The 19,379-nt window shown below is 39.1% G+C and overlaps 1 protein-coding gene across 3 annotated transcripts; it reads right to left on the reverse strand.

The window, feature by feature from the left end:
* Positions 1–887: 887 nt before the first annotated feature.
* LOC121903957 (zinc finger protein 2 homolog) lies at positions 888–17,794 on the reverse strand. Of its 3 annotated transcripts, XM_042421405.1 has the most exons (4): positions 17,496–17,793; positions 15,685–16,284; positions 2,919–3,518; positions 888–2,834 (listed from the first exon to the last, which is right to left on the reverse strand). In XM_042421405.1, the coding sequence occupies exons 1-4, from the start codon at positions 17,665–17,667 to the stop codon at positions 2,065–2,067; spliced, it is 2,142 nt and encodes a 713-aa protein (XP_042277339.1). In that variant the 5' UTR covers positions 17,668–17,793; the 3' UTR covers positions 888–2,064. The 3 variants fall into 3 exon arrangements, with proteins under 3 accessions (XP_042277339.1, XP_042277338.1, XP_042277340.1); XM_042421404.1 differs by having other exon boundaries at positions 888–3,518; XM_042421406.1 differs by lacking the exons at positions 888–2,834; positions 2,919–3,518 and adding an exon at positions 8,002–9,870 and having other exon boundaries at positions 17,496–17,794.
* Between the last annotated feature and the right edge of the window lie 1,585 nt (positions 17,795–19,379).

Below are 19,379 nucleotides of genomic sequence, written 5' to 3' on the forward strand. Positions count from 1 at the left end.
GGAACTGTCTCACTTTGGTCACAGCCAAGATATTTATGCATGCTATGATTCTTTCCCATGTCTTACTGCATCACAAGTTGGGGGCAGGCTGGAGAAACAGCCATAAAACCTCTTGAGTCCTTATACAAGCAAACTTTAAAAACTCTGGACAAAAAGCCAATGCATTTCCATCACTGTAGGGTACTGGAGAAATGCAATTTACTGGGCTTTGAGAATTTTAGATTATTCTCAAATTTGTGTCTAGTTTATAAAATTTTAAATGGTTTGGCCCCTCCTCCACTATGCGACTTTGTGTACACTCGCTCAGTAGGATCTATTAGATCCTCCAGTATATCCTCTATAAAAGATTGTATCACACCATTTCGTCGCACTGCATTTGGCCAGTCAGCTTTCTCTGTGAAAGCCACAACTCAGTGGAATGCCCTACCTGATGATATGAAGAACTGTAGTATATCAATGCATTCAAGACCAGACTGAAACATGTACTAAAGACCAATCTCAACTCAGCTGTGTGACTCAATGGAGTTTAGTTTACATTATTTCTAATTGACATTGTGGGTGTATGTGATGTCCTGTGTGCAGCTTTGTATTTTGTATTGTGTATGTTGTTGTTTTTTTCTTTCTGGGGTGGGGGGGGGGTGCTTTTTACTGTTTGTTGTTGTGCTGTTGTATGTTTTTTGTCGGGGACTACAGATGCATACTGGCTTCAAGCTAACTCTGGTGCAGTGCATCTTTAATGTTTCAAACTGCGCACTGTCCATTCAATCAATCAATCAATCAATCAATCAACGCTACGGGAAGTCATTCCTACCAACTGCCATCAGTCTGTACAATGACTCTCCTCTGTGTCGGTAGAGGGGACTCCTCTGACAGTGAAGACACACTGCTCACCTGGACTTTTTATTTTATTACATTATCCATCACATGTTATATTTCAGGTTAATATTTTGATACTCTTTAAAATACTGTCCGTATATACTGTTATTACATGTATTTATATTCAGTAAATCATTCAAGTATCAATCTACACTCAATTGTAACATCCATGGACAATCATGCATCTTACTACCTCATCAACATCCATCTGTCTTGCACTAATGTACAGTGTACTATAGCATATTAACATCAGTGAGCAGTGTATACTCAGCAAATGGTATATTATAGTGATATCTCTAGTCTCTATTCTATTTTTAATAATTCCATTTTTTTATATTTGAGTTAGTATATTAAGCTATTGTATATTAGCATTTAATTCTATTTGTTTCTTTTACCTATACCTAATTGTTTTTGTATTTTGTATTTTGATTTATGTCAGGTGGCTGCTGTAACACTTTAATTTCTCTTTGGGATTAATAAAGTCATCTATCTATGTATGAACCTGGTATACTTCCTGAATATTATCTCATGAAGCAAGGTAATATCAAAATAAATACATGAGATCAGAAACAAAGCGTTTTGTTATCTATGTTTGTTTAGGCATTTATTGTATGTATTACTAACACTTAACGTCACTTTTAGTTTTCCTAATCATCCAATCAATTAAATTACGAGTATCAGTCTGAAAAGCCATCATGACAAAAATATTTTATTGGTAATAAAATGTGTTGACTACACCATGTAGTACATCATCTTCTATTTGTGTGTCATCTCTATAGCAACAAAACAACAAAAAAATGATCTCAAGTTAAATCAGGAAGTTTGTCCTGTTCATGGATTGTTTATTGTCAACATGTGCTGCCATTATATGTTCTTGTGTGTTTAACCATGAATAACTGAATCCTCTGCAACGTTTCACCAATACAAGGCTTCTAGCTTGTGTGGACTGTTTTTTCCAATTCAGACATGATATAATCTTTTCCATGTTGCAGTAGGTTCTTCTCATGTATATTGTAAAGTCAACACAAAGCTCTCCCTCATGTTTTGTAATTATATAGCTTTGTATCTGGATTAATTCTTGTGTCTTCTCGAGTTTGACATCTGACAAAATCTTTTCCTACTGTGTGTTCTCATGTGCATCTTCAAGTCATCTCCACGTGTGAAATCTTCTCCACAAGTTTTACAATTTTACGGCTTCTCACCTGTGTGGGTTCTCATATGCAGTTTTAATGCACGCAGACGCAAGAATCTTTTCTCACAAGTGTGACATGTGTACGGCTTCTCACCTGTGTGGACTCTCATATGAATTTTCAATGTGCTACGTTTAGAGAATCTTTTCTCACAAGTGTTACATATGTATGGCTTCTCACCTGTGTGTGCTCTCATATGGTGTTTTAATGTGCACAGCTGAGAGAATCTTTTCTCACAAATGTTACATGTGTACGGCTTCTCACCTGTGTGTGTTCTCATATGCTGTTTTAATGTGACCAGTTGAGAGAACCTTTTCTCACAAGTGTTACATATGTACGGCTTCTCACCTGTGTGGATTCTCATATGCACTTTTAATGTGCTAGGCTTACAGAATATTTTCTCACAAGTGTTACATGGATACAGCTTCTCACCTGTGTGGAATCTCATATGCACACTGAATGCACTACGTTGAGAGAATATTTTGTCACAAGTGTTACATGTGTATGGCTTCTCCCCTGTGTGTATTCTCATATGCATTTTTAATGTGCCCAGATGAGAGAATCTTTTCTCACAAATGTTACATGTGTATGGCTTCTCCCCTGTGTGTGTTCTCATATGCATTTTTAATGTGCCCAGATGGGGGAATCTTTTCTCACAAATGTTACATGTGTATGGCTTCTCCCCTGTGTGTGTTCTCATATGCACTTTTAATCCACTAGGGTGAGAGAAGCTTTTCTCACAAGTGTTACATGGGTACGGCTTCTCACCTGTGTGGATTCTCATATGCACTTTTAATCCACTAGGGTGAGAGAAGCTTTTCTCACAAGTGTTACATGGGTACGGCTTCTCACCTGTGTGGACTCTCAGGTGTTTGTTCAAATTGGACTTGCACTTGAAAGCTTTCCCATACGTGTTGCATTTTAAAGACTTTTTCCCTGTATAAATATTACTGTGAATCTTTGATGTGGTAGAGTTGTCTTCATTGTTAGTGGGATTTTTTCTCCTGTGATGTCTCTTCTTGGGTTCTGTCTCTGCATTTCTGGTTGATCCTGAGTCTCCATGTTTGCCTCCTTTGTGATCTTGGCTCTCAAGTACATGAGAGTTGTGAGAGAGGAGTTGGTCATCACTGTTTGGTTCTGATACCACTGAGCTTTTAACTAACATGCTCACAACATGCTCTTTCTCTGCTGCACTCTGAGTTTCATCAGAGTCCTCCGTCTGATCTTCACTGTTGTCACTTTCCTCACAAGTAGGAGTCCACATAAAGGTTTCAGTCTCTTGCTTCAGCACCAGCTGCTCTCCCTCCAGACTGGTGTAGACTTCCTCCTGTTCCTCTTTAATCTGTGGAGGCTCTGGGCCGTCTTGGTCCAGCCTGGAGTTCCTCTCCTGGTTACAGAGCTGCTGGTCAGTGAGAACCTCCTCTTCCTCACAGACATGCTGCTGTAGAAGTTCTGGAAGGAAAAAGGGACACAAGAAGTAGGTTACTAATGTGATGATAGAAAACCAGACATCTGAGCACATAAGGATGCATTTAAACTACTGGGATCTTAACATATGGGGGTGTGTGTGGGAATGGCACAAATAAATAAAGTCTGTCTGTATTTAAATCATTTGGAACTTATATGAGCATAATTCACCTGATGAAAACTGATCATTTGAATCAGGTGCGTTGGAAAGGAGAAACATCTAAAACATGTAGGCCAGCAGTGCCCCAAGACCAGGAATAAAAAACAGCTCCCACCTACCTGAACTCCCTCATTCAGGTCTACACTCCCTCCCGCTCACTACGCTCTGCCAATGAAAGGCTCCTGGTACAACCACCACAACAGGGCCCTAAATCACTAGCCTGACTCCTCTCTTCTGTAGTTCCCTGGTGGTGAAACAAGTTACCAATCTCCATCCGATCTGCAGAGTCCCTCTAAATCTTTAAAAAAAAGACTAAAGACTCAGCTCTTTCGCCATCACCTTTGCACTTGATGGACTGGAAAAAATCTGCTTCTATGCATTTTATGCACTCTATCCATTGCCCCTTCCTGTTGGCACCTACATCCTATCGGACTCAAACTTAGCATTATGGCACTTACTCATATTGTTCTCTCCTGACTAGATCCTTGCTCATGTTGTATCAACTCTCTGTTGTACGTCACTTTGGATAAAAGTGTCTGCTAAATGAGATTGTAAATTGTAAAAACACTGAACCACAATGTCCAGCCACTGTCCTGGTCTTGGAGGGTAACATCTCAACCAGCTCCTAGTAATAGCCCTTATACATCCAAGTATCAGGATTTTGAAGAGATAGATGTCCTTCTTTTGAGTTATGTCACCAAGCATCAATCACAGCTACAAAATCCGGGGGTCCCTGAGAAGAGTCTGAATAACCCTGTCCCAGAATGTTTGTATTTTCATACATAACCAGAAAATATGTGAATGATAGGCATTTATCTGCCCACACTGTCTCCGGCATTGCTGTTATTCATCCAATGATTTATTTTTTATGTTGGGTGTAATAAAAAAGCGAATTAAGTTCTTCCATCTGAATTCCCTCCATCTTTTAGAGCTACTTCGACAGTTTAATGTTCAATTCTAGTTCCCATTTCAGTTTTACATATCTTGAATTTCTTCCATTTTGTTCACATGTTCTTTTTAAAGATAATTCTGCTTGTACAAACCTATTCTCTGTAACTTTATTTCAGGTTTCCAAACGATATCCAGCAGTCTGCTCTGACGATCGATCACTTCCTCGTAATCAACGATAATTGTCTGAAAAACTCGGAATATTTCTTCAGCAGCAGCAGTTAGTCGTTCGTTGATTAACTCTCTCAAACACTGAACTGAAGACATTGTTGCTTAATTACAAGCGAGATGTCTCATTGTCCTGCTGAAAGACTTCTTCCAAGCACAGGACAAAGAAGCTAACGTGACTAGCTCTTGTGTTGTTTACTTCCGCTGGATGTTACACTGTTAAGTTCCGACAGCGGAATCGTATTTTTTTTTCGTTCCGCTTGTTGAAACGAGATGTCTCATTGTTATTTGTGGCTTAAATAAGCAACAGTAACTGCATAGAAGTTTTATGTGTTTAAACTAGACATAATAACTCATAACTCAGACATGAGAAAATTCATTACATAAAGGTTTGAGGTACTTGCACTTTAAAGTGATCTATTTCGTGCAGTTTTGGATATCAATTGCACAAAGAATTGTAATATTTATTTCACAGCTGTTTCTTGTTGTTATTGTGAATTTTAGGAGGACCAGGGCTAGGTTAAACACTATTTCCATTCTTGGAAAGGAGGTGGAGGTGGTGGAGGGATAAAGATACCTTGGAATCCACCTCGACCACAGACTGGACTGAAAATGCAACACAGAGGGTGTCTGCAGGAAGGGACAGGGGAGACTCTACTTCTTGAGGAAGCTTAGATCATTTAATATGTGCAGTAAGATGTTGCAAATCCTCTACCAGCCTGTTGTGGCGAGTGCAATATTCTGTGCTGCTATCTGCTGGGGCAGCAGCATCAGAACCACGGACAAAAATACTGAAGTAAGTGATCAGGAAGGCTGGTTGTGTTCTGGGGACTCCTCTGGATACACTGGAGCTGGTTGTGGAGAGGAGGATGCTGCACAAACTGTTAAACATCATGGAAAACATGTCACATCCCCTCCAAGACCTGCTGGTCAAACAGCGGAGCACTTTCAGTCAGAGATTTTATTCAGCTCTGCTGTTTAACAACTGACAACATTTCTTAACACAAGCAATTTTGGTCTACATTGTATGCAATTTGGCTTTAGAGCAAATCATTCCACCAAAACTGCTACCTTGCACTTAAAATAACAAAGTAAATCAAGACTTGACAAAGGAGGAGTAGTTGGTGCTGTATTTTTAGATCTGTGTAAAGCATTCGACACAGTCAATCATGATGTTTTAATATCAAAACTCTCTAAATTTAACTTCTCATCTGGAGCACTGGCATGGATGTCTTCATATTTATCTAATAGGAGACAACGTGTTTAAGTTGGTGACACACTGTCCTGTAACATGAAGAGCACAATGGGTGTTCCACAAGGGTCAGTGTTAGGTCTCCTATTATTTAGCCTATATATTAATGACGTCCCTCAACAGTGTCCTGATGTACAAATGTATGCAGACGACACCGTTGTGTACACACATGCAAAAACAGCTGAGTTAGCTGCTGCTAAGCTAAGAATCGCATTGCAAAGGATCACACATTGGTTTGATCAATCATGTCTGAGTCTAAATGTAAACAAGACAAAGGGTATATTTTTCTTCGAGACTATGGTACAACCTCCTAACGCTGATATTTTCATCAAAGGTGAAAAAAGTGACATAGTTACTGATTTTAAATATTTTGGTGTGACACTGGATCCAAATTTGAAGTTTAAGAAACATGTTAAAAAAAACAGTTAAAACCGTAAAGTACAACTTAGCAAATTTTAGACATATTAGGAACTGTCTCACTTTGGTCACAGCCAAGATATTTATGCATGCTATGATTCTTTCCCATGTCTTATTTCATCACAAGTTGGGGGCAGGCTGGAGAAACAGCCATAAAACCTCTTGAGTCCTTATACAAACAAACTTTAAAAACTCTGGACAAAAAGCCAATCCATTTCCATCACTGTAGGGTACTGGAGAAATACAATTTACTGAGCTTTGAGAATTTTAGATTATTCTCAAATTTGTGCCTAGTTTATAAAATCTTAAATGGTTTGGCCCCTCCTCCACTATGCGACTTTGTGTACACTCGCTCAGTAGGTTCTATTAGATCCTCCAGAATATCCTCTATAAAAGATTGTGTCACACCATTTCGTCGCACTGCATTTGGCCAGTGAGCTTTCTCTGTGAAAGCCACAACTCAGTGGAATGCCCTACCTGATGATATGAAGAACTGTAGTTCTATCAATGCATTCAAGACCAGACATGTACTAAAGACCAATCAGTTTAGTTTAGTTTACTTCTTTTTTTTCCGGGGGGGGGGGGGGGGCTTTTTATTGTTTGTTGTTGTGCTGTTGTATGTTTTTTGTCGGGGACTACAGATGCAAATTAGCTTCAAGCTAACTCTGGTGCAGTCCATCTTTAATGTTTCAAACTGCACACTGTCCCATTCAATCAATCAATCGATCAATCAATCTATCAATGCTACAGGAAGTCATTCCTACCAACTGCCATCAGTCTGTACAATGACTCACCTCTGTGTCGGTAGAGGGGACTCCTCTGACAGTGAAGACACACTGCTCACCTGGACTTTTTATTTTATTACATTATCCATCACATGTTATATTTCAGGTTAATATTTTGATACTCTTTAAAATACTGTCCGTATATACTGTTATTACATGTATTTATATTCAGTTAATCATTCAAGTATCAATCTACACTCAATTGTAACATCCATGGACAATCATGCATCTTACTACCTCATCAACATCCACCTGTCTTGCACTAATGTACAGTGTACTATAGCATATTAACATCAGTGAGCAGTGTATACTCAGCAAATGGTATATTATAGTGATATCTCTAGTCTCTATTCTATTTTTAATAATTCCATTTTTTTTATATTTGAGTTACTATATTAAGCTATTGTATATCAGCATTTAATTCTATTTGTTTCTTTTACCTATACCTAATTGTTTTTGTATTTTGTATTTTGATTTATGTCAGGTGGCTGCTGTAACACTTTAATTTCTCTTTGGGATTAATAAAGTCATCTATCTATGTATGAACCTGGTATACTTCCTGAATATTATCTCATGAAGCAAGGTAATATCAAAATAAATACATGAGATCAGAAACAAAGTGTTTTGTTATCTATGTTTGTTTAGGCATTTATTGTATGTATTACTAACACTTAACGTCACTTTTAGTTTTCCTAATCATCTAATCAATTAAATTACGAGTATCAGTCTGAAAAGCCATCATGACAAAAATATTTTATTGGCAATGAAATGTGTTGACTACACCATGTAGTACATCATCTACAATTTGTGTGTCATCTGTATAGCAACAAAACAACAAAAAAATTATCTCAAGTTAAATCAGGAAGTTTGTCCTGTTCATGGATTGTTTATTGTCAACATGTGCTGCCATTATATGTTCTTGTGTGTTTAACCATGAATAACTGAATCCTCTGCAACGTTTCACCAATACAAGGCTTCTAGCTTGTGTGGACTCTATGTTTTTTCCAAATCAGACATGATATAATCTTTTCCATGTTGCAGTAGGTTCTTCTCATGTATATTGTAAAGTCAACACAAAGCTCTCCCTCATGTTTTGTAATTATATGGCTTCGTATCTGGATTAATTCTTGTGTCTTTTCAAGTTTGACATCTGACAGAATCTTTTCCTACTGTGTGTTCTCATGTGCATCTTCAAGTGATCTCCACGTGTGAAATCTTCTCCACAAGTTTTACAATTTTACGGCTTCTCACCTGTGTGGGTTCTCATATGCAGTTTTAATGCACGCAGACGCAAGAATCTTTTCTCACAAGTGTGACATGTTTACGGTCTCTCACCTGTGTGGACTCTCATATGAATTTTCAATGTGCTACGTTTAGAGAATCTTTTCTCACAAGTGTTACATATGTACGGCTTCTCACCTGTGTGGAGTCTCATATGCAGGTTTAAGTTGCACAGTTGAGAGAATCTTTTCTCACAAGTGTTACATGTGTATGGCTTCTCCCCTGTGTGTATTCTCATATGCATTTTTAATGTGCCCAGATGAGAGAATCTTTTCTCACAAATGTTACATGTGTATGGCTTCTCCCCTGTGTGTGTTCTCATATGCATTTTTAATGTGCCCAGTTGAGGGAATCTTTTCTCACAAATGTTACATGTGTATGGCTTCTCCCCTGTGTGTGTTCTCATATGGTCCTTTAATGTGCTCAGTGCAGAGAATCTTTTCTCACAAATGTTACATGTGTATGGCTTCTCCCCTGTGTGTGTTCTCATATGCATTTTTAATGTGCCCAGATGAGGGAATCTTTTCTCACAAATGTTACATGTGTATGGCTTCTCACCTGTGTGTGTTCTCATATGCACTTTTAATGCACCAGGTCGAGAGAACCTTTTCTCACAAGTGTTACATGGATACAGCTTCTCACCTGTGTGGATTCTCATATGCACTTTTAATCCGCTAGGGTGAGAGAAGCTTTTCTCACAAGTGTTACATGGGTACGGCTTCTCACCTGTGTGGACTCTCAGGTGTTTGTTCAAATTGGACATGCACTTGAAAGCTTTCCCATACGTGTTGCATTTTAAAGACTTTTTCCCTGTATAAATATTACTGTGAATCTTTGATGTGGTAGAGTTGTCTTCATTGTTAGTGGGATTTTTTCTCCTGTGATGTCTCTTCTTGGGTTCTGTCTCTGCATTTCCGGTTAATCCTGAGTCTCCATGTTTGCCTCCTTTGTGATCTTGGCTCTCAAGTACATGAGAGTTGAGAGAGAGGAGTTGGTCATCACTGTTTGGTTGTGATACCACTGAGCTTTTAACTAACATGCTCACAACATGCTCTTTCTCTGCTGCACTCTGAGTTTCATCAGAGTCCTCCGTCTGATCTTCACTGTTGTCACTTTCCTCACAAGTAGGAGTCCACATAAAGGTTTCAGTCTCTTGCTTCAGCACCAGCTGTGCTCCCTCCAGACTGGTGTAGATTTCCTCCTGTTCCTCTTTAATCTGTGGAGGCTCTGGGTCCTCTTGGTCCAGACTGGAGTTCTTCTCCTGGTTACAGAGCTGCTGTTCAGTGAGAACCTCCTCTTCCTCACAGACATGCTGCTGTAGAAGCTCTGGAAGGAAAAAGGGACACAAGAAGTAGGTTACTAATGTGATGATAGAAAACCAGACATCTGAGCACATAAGGATGCATTTAAACTACTGGGATCTTAACATATGGGGGTGTGTGTGGGAATGGCACAAATAAATAAAGTCTGTCTGTATTTAAATCATTTGGAACTTATATGAGCATAATTCACCTGATGACAAACTGATCATTTGAATCAGATGTGTTGGAAAGGAGAAACATCTAAAACATGTAGGCCAGCGGTGCCCCAAGACCAGGTATAAAAAACAGCTCCCACCTAACTGAACTCCCTCATTCAGGTCTACACTCCCTCCCGCTCACTACAATCTGCCAATGAAAGGCTCCTGGTACAACCACCACAACAGGGCCCTAAATCACTAGCCTGACTCCTCTCTTCTGTAGTTCCCTGGTGGTGAAACAAGTTACCAATCTCCATCCAATCTGCAGAGTCCCTCTAAATCTTTAAAAAAAAGACTAAAGACTCAGCTCTTTCGCCATCACCTTTGCACTTGATGGACTGGAAAAAAACTGTTTCTATGCATTTTATGCACTCTATGCATTGCCTCTGCCTGTTGGCACCTACGTCCTATCGGACTCAAACTTAGCATAATGGCACTTACTCTTATTGTTCTCTCCTGATTAGATCCTTGCTCATGTTGTATCAACTCTCTGTTGTACGTCACTTTGGATAAAAGTGTCTGCTAAATGAGATTGTAAATTGTAAAAACACTGAACCACAATGTCCAGCCACTGTCCTGGTCTTGGAGGGTCACATCTCAATCAGCTCCTTGTAATAGCCCTTATACATCCAAGTATCAGGATTTTGAAGAGATAGATGTCCTTCTCTTGAGTTATGTCACCAAGCATCAATCACAGCTACAAAATCCGGGGGTCCCTGAGAAGAGTCTGAATAACCCTGTCCCAGAATGTTTGTATTTTCATACATAACCAGAAAATATGTGAGTGATAAGCATTTATCTGCCCACACTGTCTCCGGCATTGCTGTTATTCATCCAATGGTTTATTTTTTATGTGGGGTGTAATAAAAAAGCGAATTAAGTTCTTCCATCTGGATTCCCTCCATTTTTTAGAGCTACTTCGACAGTTTAATGTTCAATTCTAGTTCCCATTTCAGTTTTACACATCTTGAATTTCTTCCGTTTTGTTCACGTTTGTTTTTTAAGGATAATTCTACTTGTACAAACCTATTCGGTGTAACTTTATTTCAGGTTTCCAAACGATATCCAGCAGTCTGCTCTGACGATCGTTCACTTCCTCGTACTCGACGATAGTTTTCTGAAAAACTCGGAATATTTCTTCAGCAGCAGCAGTTAGTCGCTCGTTGATGAACTCTCTCAAACACTGAACTGAAGACATTGTTGCTTAATTACAAGCAAGATGTCTCATTGTCCTGCTGAGAGACTTCTTCCAAGCACAGGACAAAGCAGCTAATGTGCCTAGCTCCTGTGTTGTTTACTTCCGCTGGATGTTACACTGTTAAGTTCCGACAGCGGAATCGTATTTTTTTTTTCGTTCCGCTTGTTGAAACGAGATGTCTCATTGTCATTTGTGGCTTAAATAAGCAGCAGTAACTGCATAGAAGTTTTATGTGTCTAAACTAGACATAATAACTCATAACTCAGACATGAGAAAATTCATTACATAAAGGTTTGAGGTACTTGCACTTTAAAGTGATCTATTTCGTGCAGTTTTGGATATCAATTGCACAAAGAATTGTAATATTTATTTCACAGCTGTTTCTTGTTGTTGTTGTGAATTTTAGGAGGACCAGGGCTAGGTTAAACACTATTTCCATTCTTGGAAAGGAGGTGGAGGTGGTGGAGGGATAAAGATACCTTGGAATCCACCTCGACCACAGACTGGACTGAAAATGCAACACAGAGGGTGTCTGCAGGAAGGGACAGGGGAGACTCTACTTCTTGAGGAAGCTTAGATCATTTAATATGTGCAGTAAGATGTTGCAAATCTTCTACCAGCCTGTTGTGGCTGGCCTGTTGAGCACTTTCAGTCAGAGACTTTATTCAGCTCTGCTGTTTAACAACTGACAACATTTCTTAACACAAGCAATTTTGGTCTACATTGTATGCAATTTGGCTTTAGAGCAAATCATTCCACCAAAACTGCTACCTTGCACTTAATAGAGCAAAGTAAATCCAAGACTTGACAAAGGAAGAGTAGTTGGTGCTGTATTTTTAGATCTGCGTAAAGCATTCGACACAGTCAATCATGATGTTTTAATATCAAAACTCTCTAAATTTAACTTCTCATCTGGAGCACTGGCATGGATGTCTTCATATTTATCTAATAGGAGACAATGTGTTTAAGTTGGTGACACACTGTCCAGTAACATGAAGAGCACAATGGGTGTTCCACAAGGGTCAGTGTTAGGTCTCCTATTATTTAGCCTATATATTAATGACGTCCCTCAACAGTGTCCTGATGTACAAATGTATGCAGACGACACCGTTGTGTACACACATGCAAAAACAGCTGAGTTAGCTGCTGCTAAGCTAAGAATCGCATTGCAAAGGATCACACATTGGTTTGATCAATCATGTCTGAGTCTAAATGTAAACAGGACAAAGGGTATGTTTTTCTTTGAGACTATGGTACAACCTCCTAACGCTGATATTTTCATCAAAGGTGAAAAAAGTGACATTGTTACTGATTTTAAATATTTTGGTGTGACACTGGATCCAAATTTGAAGTTTAAGAAACATGTTAAAAAAAACAGTTAAAACCGTAAAGTACAACTTGGCAAATTTTAGACATATTAGGAACTGTCTCACTTTGGTCACAGCCAAGATATTTATGCATGCTATGATTCTTTCCCATGTCTTACTGCATCACAAGTTGGGGGCAGGCTGGAGAAACAGCCATAAAACCTCTTGAGTCCTTATACAAACAAACTTTAAAAACTCTGGACAAAAAGCCAATGCATTTCCATCACTGTAGGGTACTGGAGAAATACAATTTACTGGGCTTTGAGAATTTTAGATTATTCTCAAATTTGTGTCTAGTTTATAAAATTTTAAATGGTTTGGCCCCTCCTCCACTATGCGACTTTGTGTACACTCGCTCAGTAGGATCTATTAGATCCTCCAGTATATCCTCTATAAAAGATTGTATCACACCATTTCGTCGCACTGCATTTGGCCAGTCAGCTTTCTCTGTGAAAGCCACAACTCAGTGGAATGCCCTACCTGATGATATGAAGAACTGTAGTATATCAATGCATTCAAGACCAGACTGAAACATGTACTAAAGACCAATCTCAACTCAGCTGTGTGACTCAATGGAGTTTAGTTTACATTATTTCTAATTGACATTGTGGGTGTATGTGATGTGCTGTGTGCAGCTTTGTATTTTGTATTGTGTATGTTGTTTTTTTTTTTCTTTCTGGGGTGGGTGGGTGCTTTTTACTGTTTGTTGTTGTGCTGTTGTATGTTTTTTGTTGGGGACTACAGATGCAAATTAGCTTCAAGCTAACTCTGGTGCAGTGCATTTTTAATGTTTCAAACTGCGCACTGTCCATTCAATCAATCAATCAATCAATCAATCAACGCTACGGGAAGTCATTCCTACCAACTGCCATCAGTCTGTACAATGACTCTCCTCTGTGTCGGTAGAGGGGACTCCTCTGACAGTGAAGACACACTGCTCACCTGGACTTTTTATTTTATTACATTATCCATCACGTTATATTTCAGGTTAATATTTTGATACTCTTTAAAATACTGTCCGTATATACTGTTATTACAAGTATTTATATTCAGTAAATCATTCAAGTATCAATCTACACTCAATTGTAACATCCATGGACAATCATGCATCTTACTACCTCATCAACATCCACCTGTCTTGCACTAATGTACAGTGTACTATAGCATATTAACATCAGTGAGCAGTGTATACTCAGCAAATGGTATATTATAGTGATATCTCTAGTCTCTATTCTATTTTTAATAATTCTATTTTTTTAATATTTGAGTTATTATGTCAAGCTATTGTATATTAGCATTTAATTCTATTTGTTTCTTTTACCTATACCTAATTGTTTTTGTAATTTGTATTTTGATTTATGTCAGGTGGCTGCTGTAACACTTTAATTTCTCTTTGGGATTAATAAAGTCATCTATCTATGTATGAACCTGGTATACTTCCTGAATATTATCATCTTATGAACTAAGGTAATATCAAAATAAACACATGAGATCAGAAACAAAGCGTTTTGTTATCTATGTTTGTTTAGGCATTTATTGTATGTATTACTAACACTTAACGTCACTTTTAGTTTTCCTCATCATCCAATCAATTAAATTACGAGTATCAGTCTGAAAAGCCATCATGACAAAAATATTTTATTGGTAATAAAATGTGTTGACTACACCATGTAGTACATCATCTACAATTTGTGTGTCATCTCTATAGCAACAAAACAACAAAAAAATGATCTCAAATTAAATCAGGAAGTTTCTCCTGTTCATGGATTGTTTATTGTCAACATGTGCTGCCATTATATGTTCTTGTGTGTTTTATCCATGAATAAATGAATCCTCTGCAACGTTTCACCAATACAAGGCCTCTAGCTTGTGTGGACTGTTTTTTCCAATTCAGACACGATATAATCTTTTCCATGTTGCAGTGGGTTCCTCTCATGTATATTGTAAAGTCAACACAAAGCTCTCCCTCATGTTTTGTAATTATATAGCTTCGTATCTGGATTAATTCTTGTGTCTTTTCAAGTTTGACATCTGACAGAATCTTTTCCTACTGTGTGTTCTCATGTGCATCTTCAAGTGATCTCCACGTGTGAAATCTTCTCCACAAGTTTTACAATTTTACGGCTTCTCACCTGTGTGGGTTCTCATATGCAGTTTTAATGCACGCAGACGCAAGAATCTTTCCTCACAAGTGTGACATGTTTACGGTCTCTCACCTGTGTGGACTCTCATATGAATTTTCAATGTGCTACGTTTAGAGAATCTTTTCTCACAAATGTTACATGTGTATGGCTTCTCACCTGTGTGTGTTCTCATATGGTCCTTTAATGCGACCAGTCGAGAGAACCTTTTCTCACAAGTGTTACATATGTACGGCTTCTCACCTGTGTGTGTTCTCATATGGTGTTTTAATGTGCACAGATGAGAGAATCTTTTCTCACAAATGTTACATGTGTACGGCTTCTCACCTGTGTGTGTTCTCATATGGTCCTTTAATGTGACCAGTCGAGAGAACCTTTTCTCACAAGTGTTACATATGTACGGCTTCTCACCTGTGTGTGTTCTCATATGGTCCTTTAATGTGATCAGTCGAGAGAACCTTTTCTCACAAGTGTTACATATGTACGGCTTCTCACCTGTGTGGATTCTCATATGCAGGTTTAAGCTGCACAGTTGAGAGAATCTTTTCTCACAAGTGTTACATGGGTACGGCTTCTCACCTGTGTGGATTCTCATATGCACTTTTAATGTGCTAGGCTTACAGAATATTTTCTCACAAGTGTTGCATGGGTACAGCTTCTCACCTGTGTGGAATCTCATATGCACATTTAATGTACTAGGTTGAGAGAATCTTTTTCCACAAGTGTTACATGTGTATGGCTTCTCCCCTGTGTGTGTTCTCATATGCATTTTTAATGTGCCCAGCTCAGAGAAGCTTTTCTCACAAGTGTTACATGGATACAGCTTCTCACCTGTGTGGATTCTCATATGCACTTTTAATGCACCAGGTCGAGAGAACCTTTTCTCACAAGTGTTACATGGATACGGTTTCTCACCTGTGTGGACTCTCAGGTGTTTGTTCAAATTGGACTTGCACTGGAAAGCTTTCCCATACGTGTTGCATTTCAAAGACTTTTTCCCTGTATAAATATTACTGTGAATCTTTGATGTGGTAGAGTTCTCTTCATTGTTAGTGGGATTTTTTCTCCTGTGATGTCTCTTCTTGGGTTCTGTCTCTGCATTCCCAGTTGATCCTGAGTCTCCATGTTTGCCTCCTTTGTGATCTTGGCTCTCAAGTACATGAGAGTTGTGAGAGAGGAGTTGGTCATCACCGTTTGGTTCTGATACCACTGAGCTTTTAACTAACATGCTCACAACATGCTCTTTCTCTGCTGCACTCTGAATTTCATCAGAGTCCTCCGTCTGATCTTCACTGTTGTCACTTTCCTCACAAGTAGGAGTCCACATAAAGGTTTCAGTCTCTTGCTTCAGCACCAGCTGTTCTCCCTCCAGACTGGTGTAGACTTCCTCCTGTTCCTCTTTAATCTGTGGAGGCTCTGGGTCCTCTTGGTCCAGACAGGAGTTCCTCTCCTGGTTACAGAGCTGCTGGTCAGTGAGAACCTCCTCTTCCTCACAGACATGCTGCTGTAGAAGTTCTGGAAGGAAAAAGGGATACAAGAAGTAGGTTACTAATGTGATGATAGAGAACCAGACATCTGAGCACATAAGGATGCATTTAAACTACTGGGATCTTAACGTACGGGGGTGTGTGTGGGAATGGCACAAATAAATAAAGTCTGTCTGTATTTAAATCATTTGGAACTTATATGAGCATAATTCACCTGATGAAAACTGATCATTTGAATCAGGTGTGTTGGAAAGGAGAAACGTCTAAAGCATGTAGGCCAGCGGTGCCCCAAGACCAGGAATAAAAAACAGCTCCCACCTACCTCAACTCCCTCATTCAGGTCTACACTCCCTCCCGCTCACTACGCTCGGCCAATGAAAGGCTCCTGGTACAACCACCACAACAGGGCCCTAAATCACTAGCCTGACTCCTCTCTTCTGTAGTTCCCTGGTGGTGAAACAAGTTACCAATCTCCATCCAATCTGCAGAGTCCCTCTAAATCTTTAAAAAAAAGACTAAAGACTCAGCTCTTTCGCCATCACCTTTGCACTTGATGGACTGGAAAAAAACTGTTTCTATGCATTTTATGCACTCTATGCATTGCCTCTGCCTGTTGGCACCTATGTCCTATCGGACTCAAACTTAGCATTATGGCACTTACTCTTATTGTTCTCTCCTGATTAGATCCTTGCTCATGTTGTATCAACTCTCTGTTGTACGTCACTTTGAATAAAAGTGTCTGCTAAATGATTGTAAAAACACTGAACCACAATGTCCAGCCACTGTCCTGGTCTTGGAGGGTCACATCTCAATCAGCTCCTTGTAATAGCCCTTATACATCCAAGTATCAGGATTTTGAAGAGATAGATGTCCTTCTTTTGAGTTATGTCACCAAGCATCAATCACAGCTACAAAATCCGGGGGTCCCTGGGAAGAGTCTGAATAACCCTGTCCCAGAATGTTTGTATTTTCATACATAACCAGAAAATATGTGAGTGACAGGCATTTATTTGCCCACACTGTCTCCGGCATTGCTGTTGCTCATCCAATTGTTTATTTTTTATGTGGAGTGTAATAAAAAAGCGAATGAAGTTCTCCCATCTGGATTCCCTCCATCTTTTAGAGCTACTTCGACAGTTTAATGTTCAATTCTAGTTCCCATTTCAGTTTTACACATCTTGAATTTCTTCCGTTTTGTTCACATGTTTGTTTTTTAAGGATAATTCTGCTTGTACAAACCTATTCGGTGTAACTTTATTTCAGGTTTCCAAACGATATCCAGCAGTCTGCTCTGACGATTGATCTCTTCCTCGTACTCGACGATAGTTTTCTGAAAAACTCGGAATATTTCTTCAGCAGCAGCAGTTAGTCGCTCGTTGATGAACTCTCTCAAACACTGAACTGAAGACATTGTTGCTTAATTACAAGCGAGATTTTTTTATTGTCCTACTGAGGGACTTCTTCCACGCACAGAACAAAGCAGCTAACGTGACTAGCTCCTGTGTTGTTTACTTCCGCTGGATGTTACACTGGTAAGTTCCGACAGCGGAATCGTATTTTTTTTCTTTTGTTCCGCTTGTTGAAACGAGATGTCTCATTGTTATTTGTGGCTTAAATAAGCAACAGTAACTGCATAGATTTTTTGTGTGTTTAAACTAGACATAATAACTCATAACTCAGATATGAGAAAAATCATTACATAAAGGTTTGAGGTACTTGCACTTTAAAGTGATCTATTTTGTGCAGTTTTGGATATCAATTGCACAAAGAATTGTAATATTTATTTCACAGCTGTTTCTTGTTGTTGTTGTGAATTTTAGGAGGACCAGGGCTAGGTTAAACACTATTTCCATTCTTGGAAAGGAGGTGGAGGTGGTGGAGGGATAAAGATACCTTGGAATCCACCTCGACCACAGACTGGACTGAAAATGCAACACAGAGGGTGTCTGCAGGAAGGGACAGGGGAGACTCTACTTCTTGAGGAAGCTTAGATCATTTAATATGTGCAGTAAGATGTTGCAAATCTTCTACCAGCCTGTTGTGGCGAGTGCAATATTCTGTGCTGCTATCTGCTGGGGCAGCAGCATCAGAACCACGGACAAAAATACTGAAGTAAGTGATCAGGAAGGCTGGTTGTGTTCTGGGGACTCCTCTGGATACACTGGAGCTGGTTGTGGAGAGGAGGATGCTGCACAAACTGTTAAACATCATGGAAAACATATCACATCCCCTCCATGACCTGCTGGTCAAACAGCGGAGCACTTTCAGTCAGAGATTTTATTCAGCTCTGCTGTTTAACAACTGACAACATTTCTTAACACAAGCAATTTTGGTCTACATTGTATGCAATTTGGCTTTAGAGCAAATCATTCCACCAAAACTGCTACCTTGCACTTAATAGAGCAAAGTAAATCAAGACTTGACAAAGGAGGAGTAGTTGGTGCTGTATTTTTAGATCTGCGTAAAGCATTTGACACAGTCAATCATGATGTTTTAATATCAAAACTCTCTAAATTTAACTTCTCATCTGGAGCACTGGCATGGATGTCTTCATATTTATCTAATAGGAGACAATGTGTTTAAGTTGGTGACACACTGTCCAGTAACATGAAGAGCACAATGGGTGTTCCACAAGGGTCAGTGTTAGGTCTCCTATTATTTAGCCTATATATTAATGACGTCCCTCAACAGTGTCCTGATGTACAAATGTATGCAGACGACACCGTTGTGTACACACATGCAAAAACAGCTGAGTTAGCTGCTGCTAAGCTAAGAATCGCATTGCAAAGGATCACACATTGGTTTGATCAATCATGTCTGAGTCTAAATGTAAACAGGACAAAGGGTATGTTTTTCTTTGAGACTATGGTACAACCTCCTAACGCTGATATTTTCATCAAAGGTGAAAAAAGTGACATTGTTACTGATTTTAAATATTTTGGTGTGACACTGGATCCAAATTTGAAGTTTAAGAAACATGTTAAAAAAAACAGTTAAAACCGTAAAGTACAACTTAGCAAATTTTAGACATATTAGGAACTGTCTCACTTTGGTCACAGCCAAGATATTTATGCATGCTATGATTCTTTCCCATGTCTTATTGCATCACAAGTTGGGGGCAGG

The sequence above is a fragment of the Thunnus maccoyii genome, chromosome 9 (genome assembly GCF_910596095.1).
Source record: "Thunnus maccoyii chromosome 9, fThuMac1.1, whole genome shotgun sequence".
Lineage (NCBI taxonomy): Eukaryota > Metazoa > Chordata > Actinopteri > Scombriformes > Scombridae > Thunnus > Thunnus maccoyii.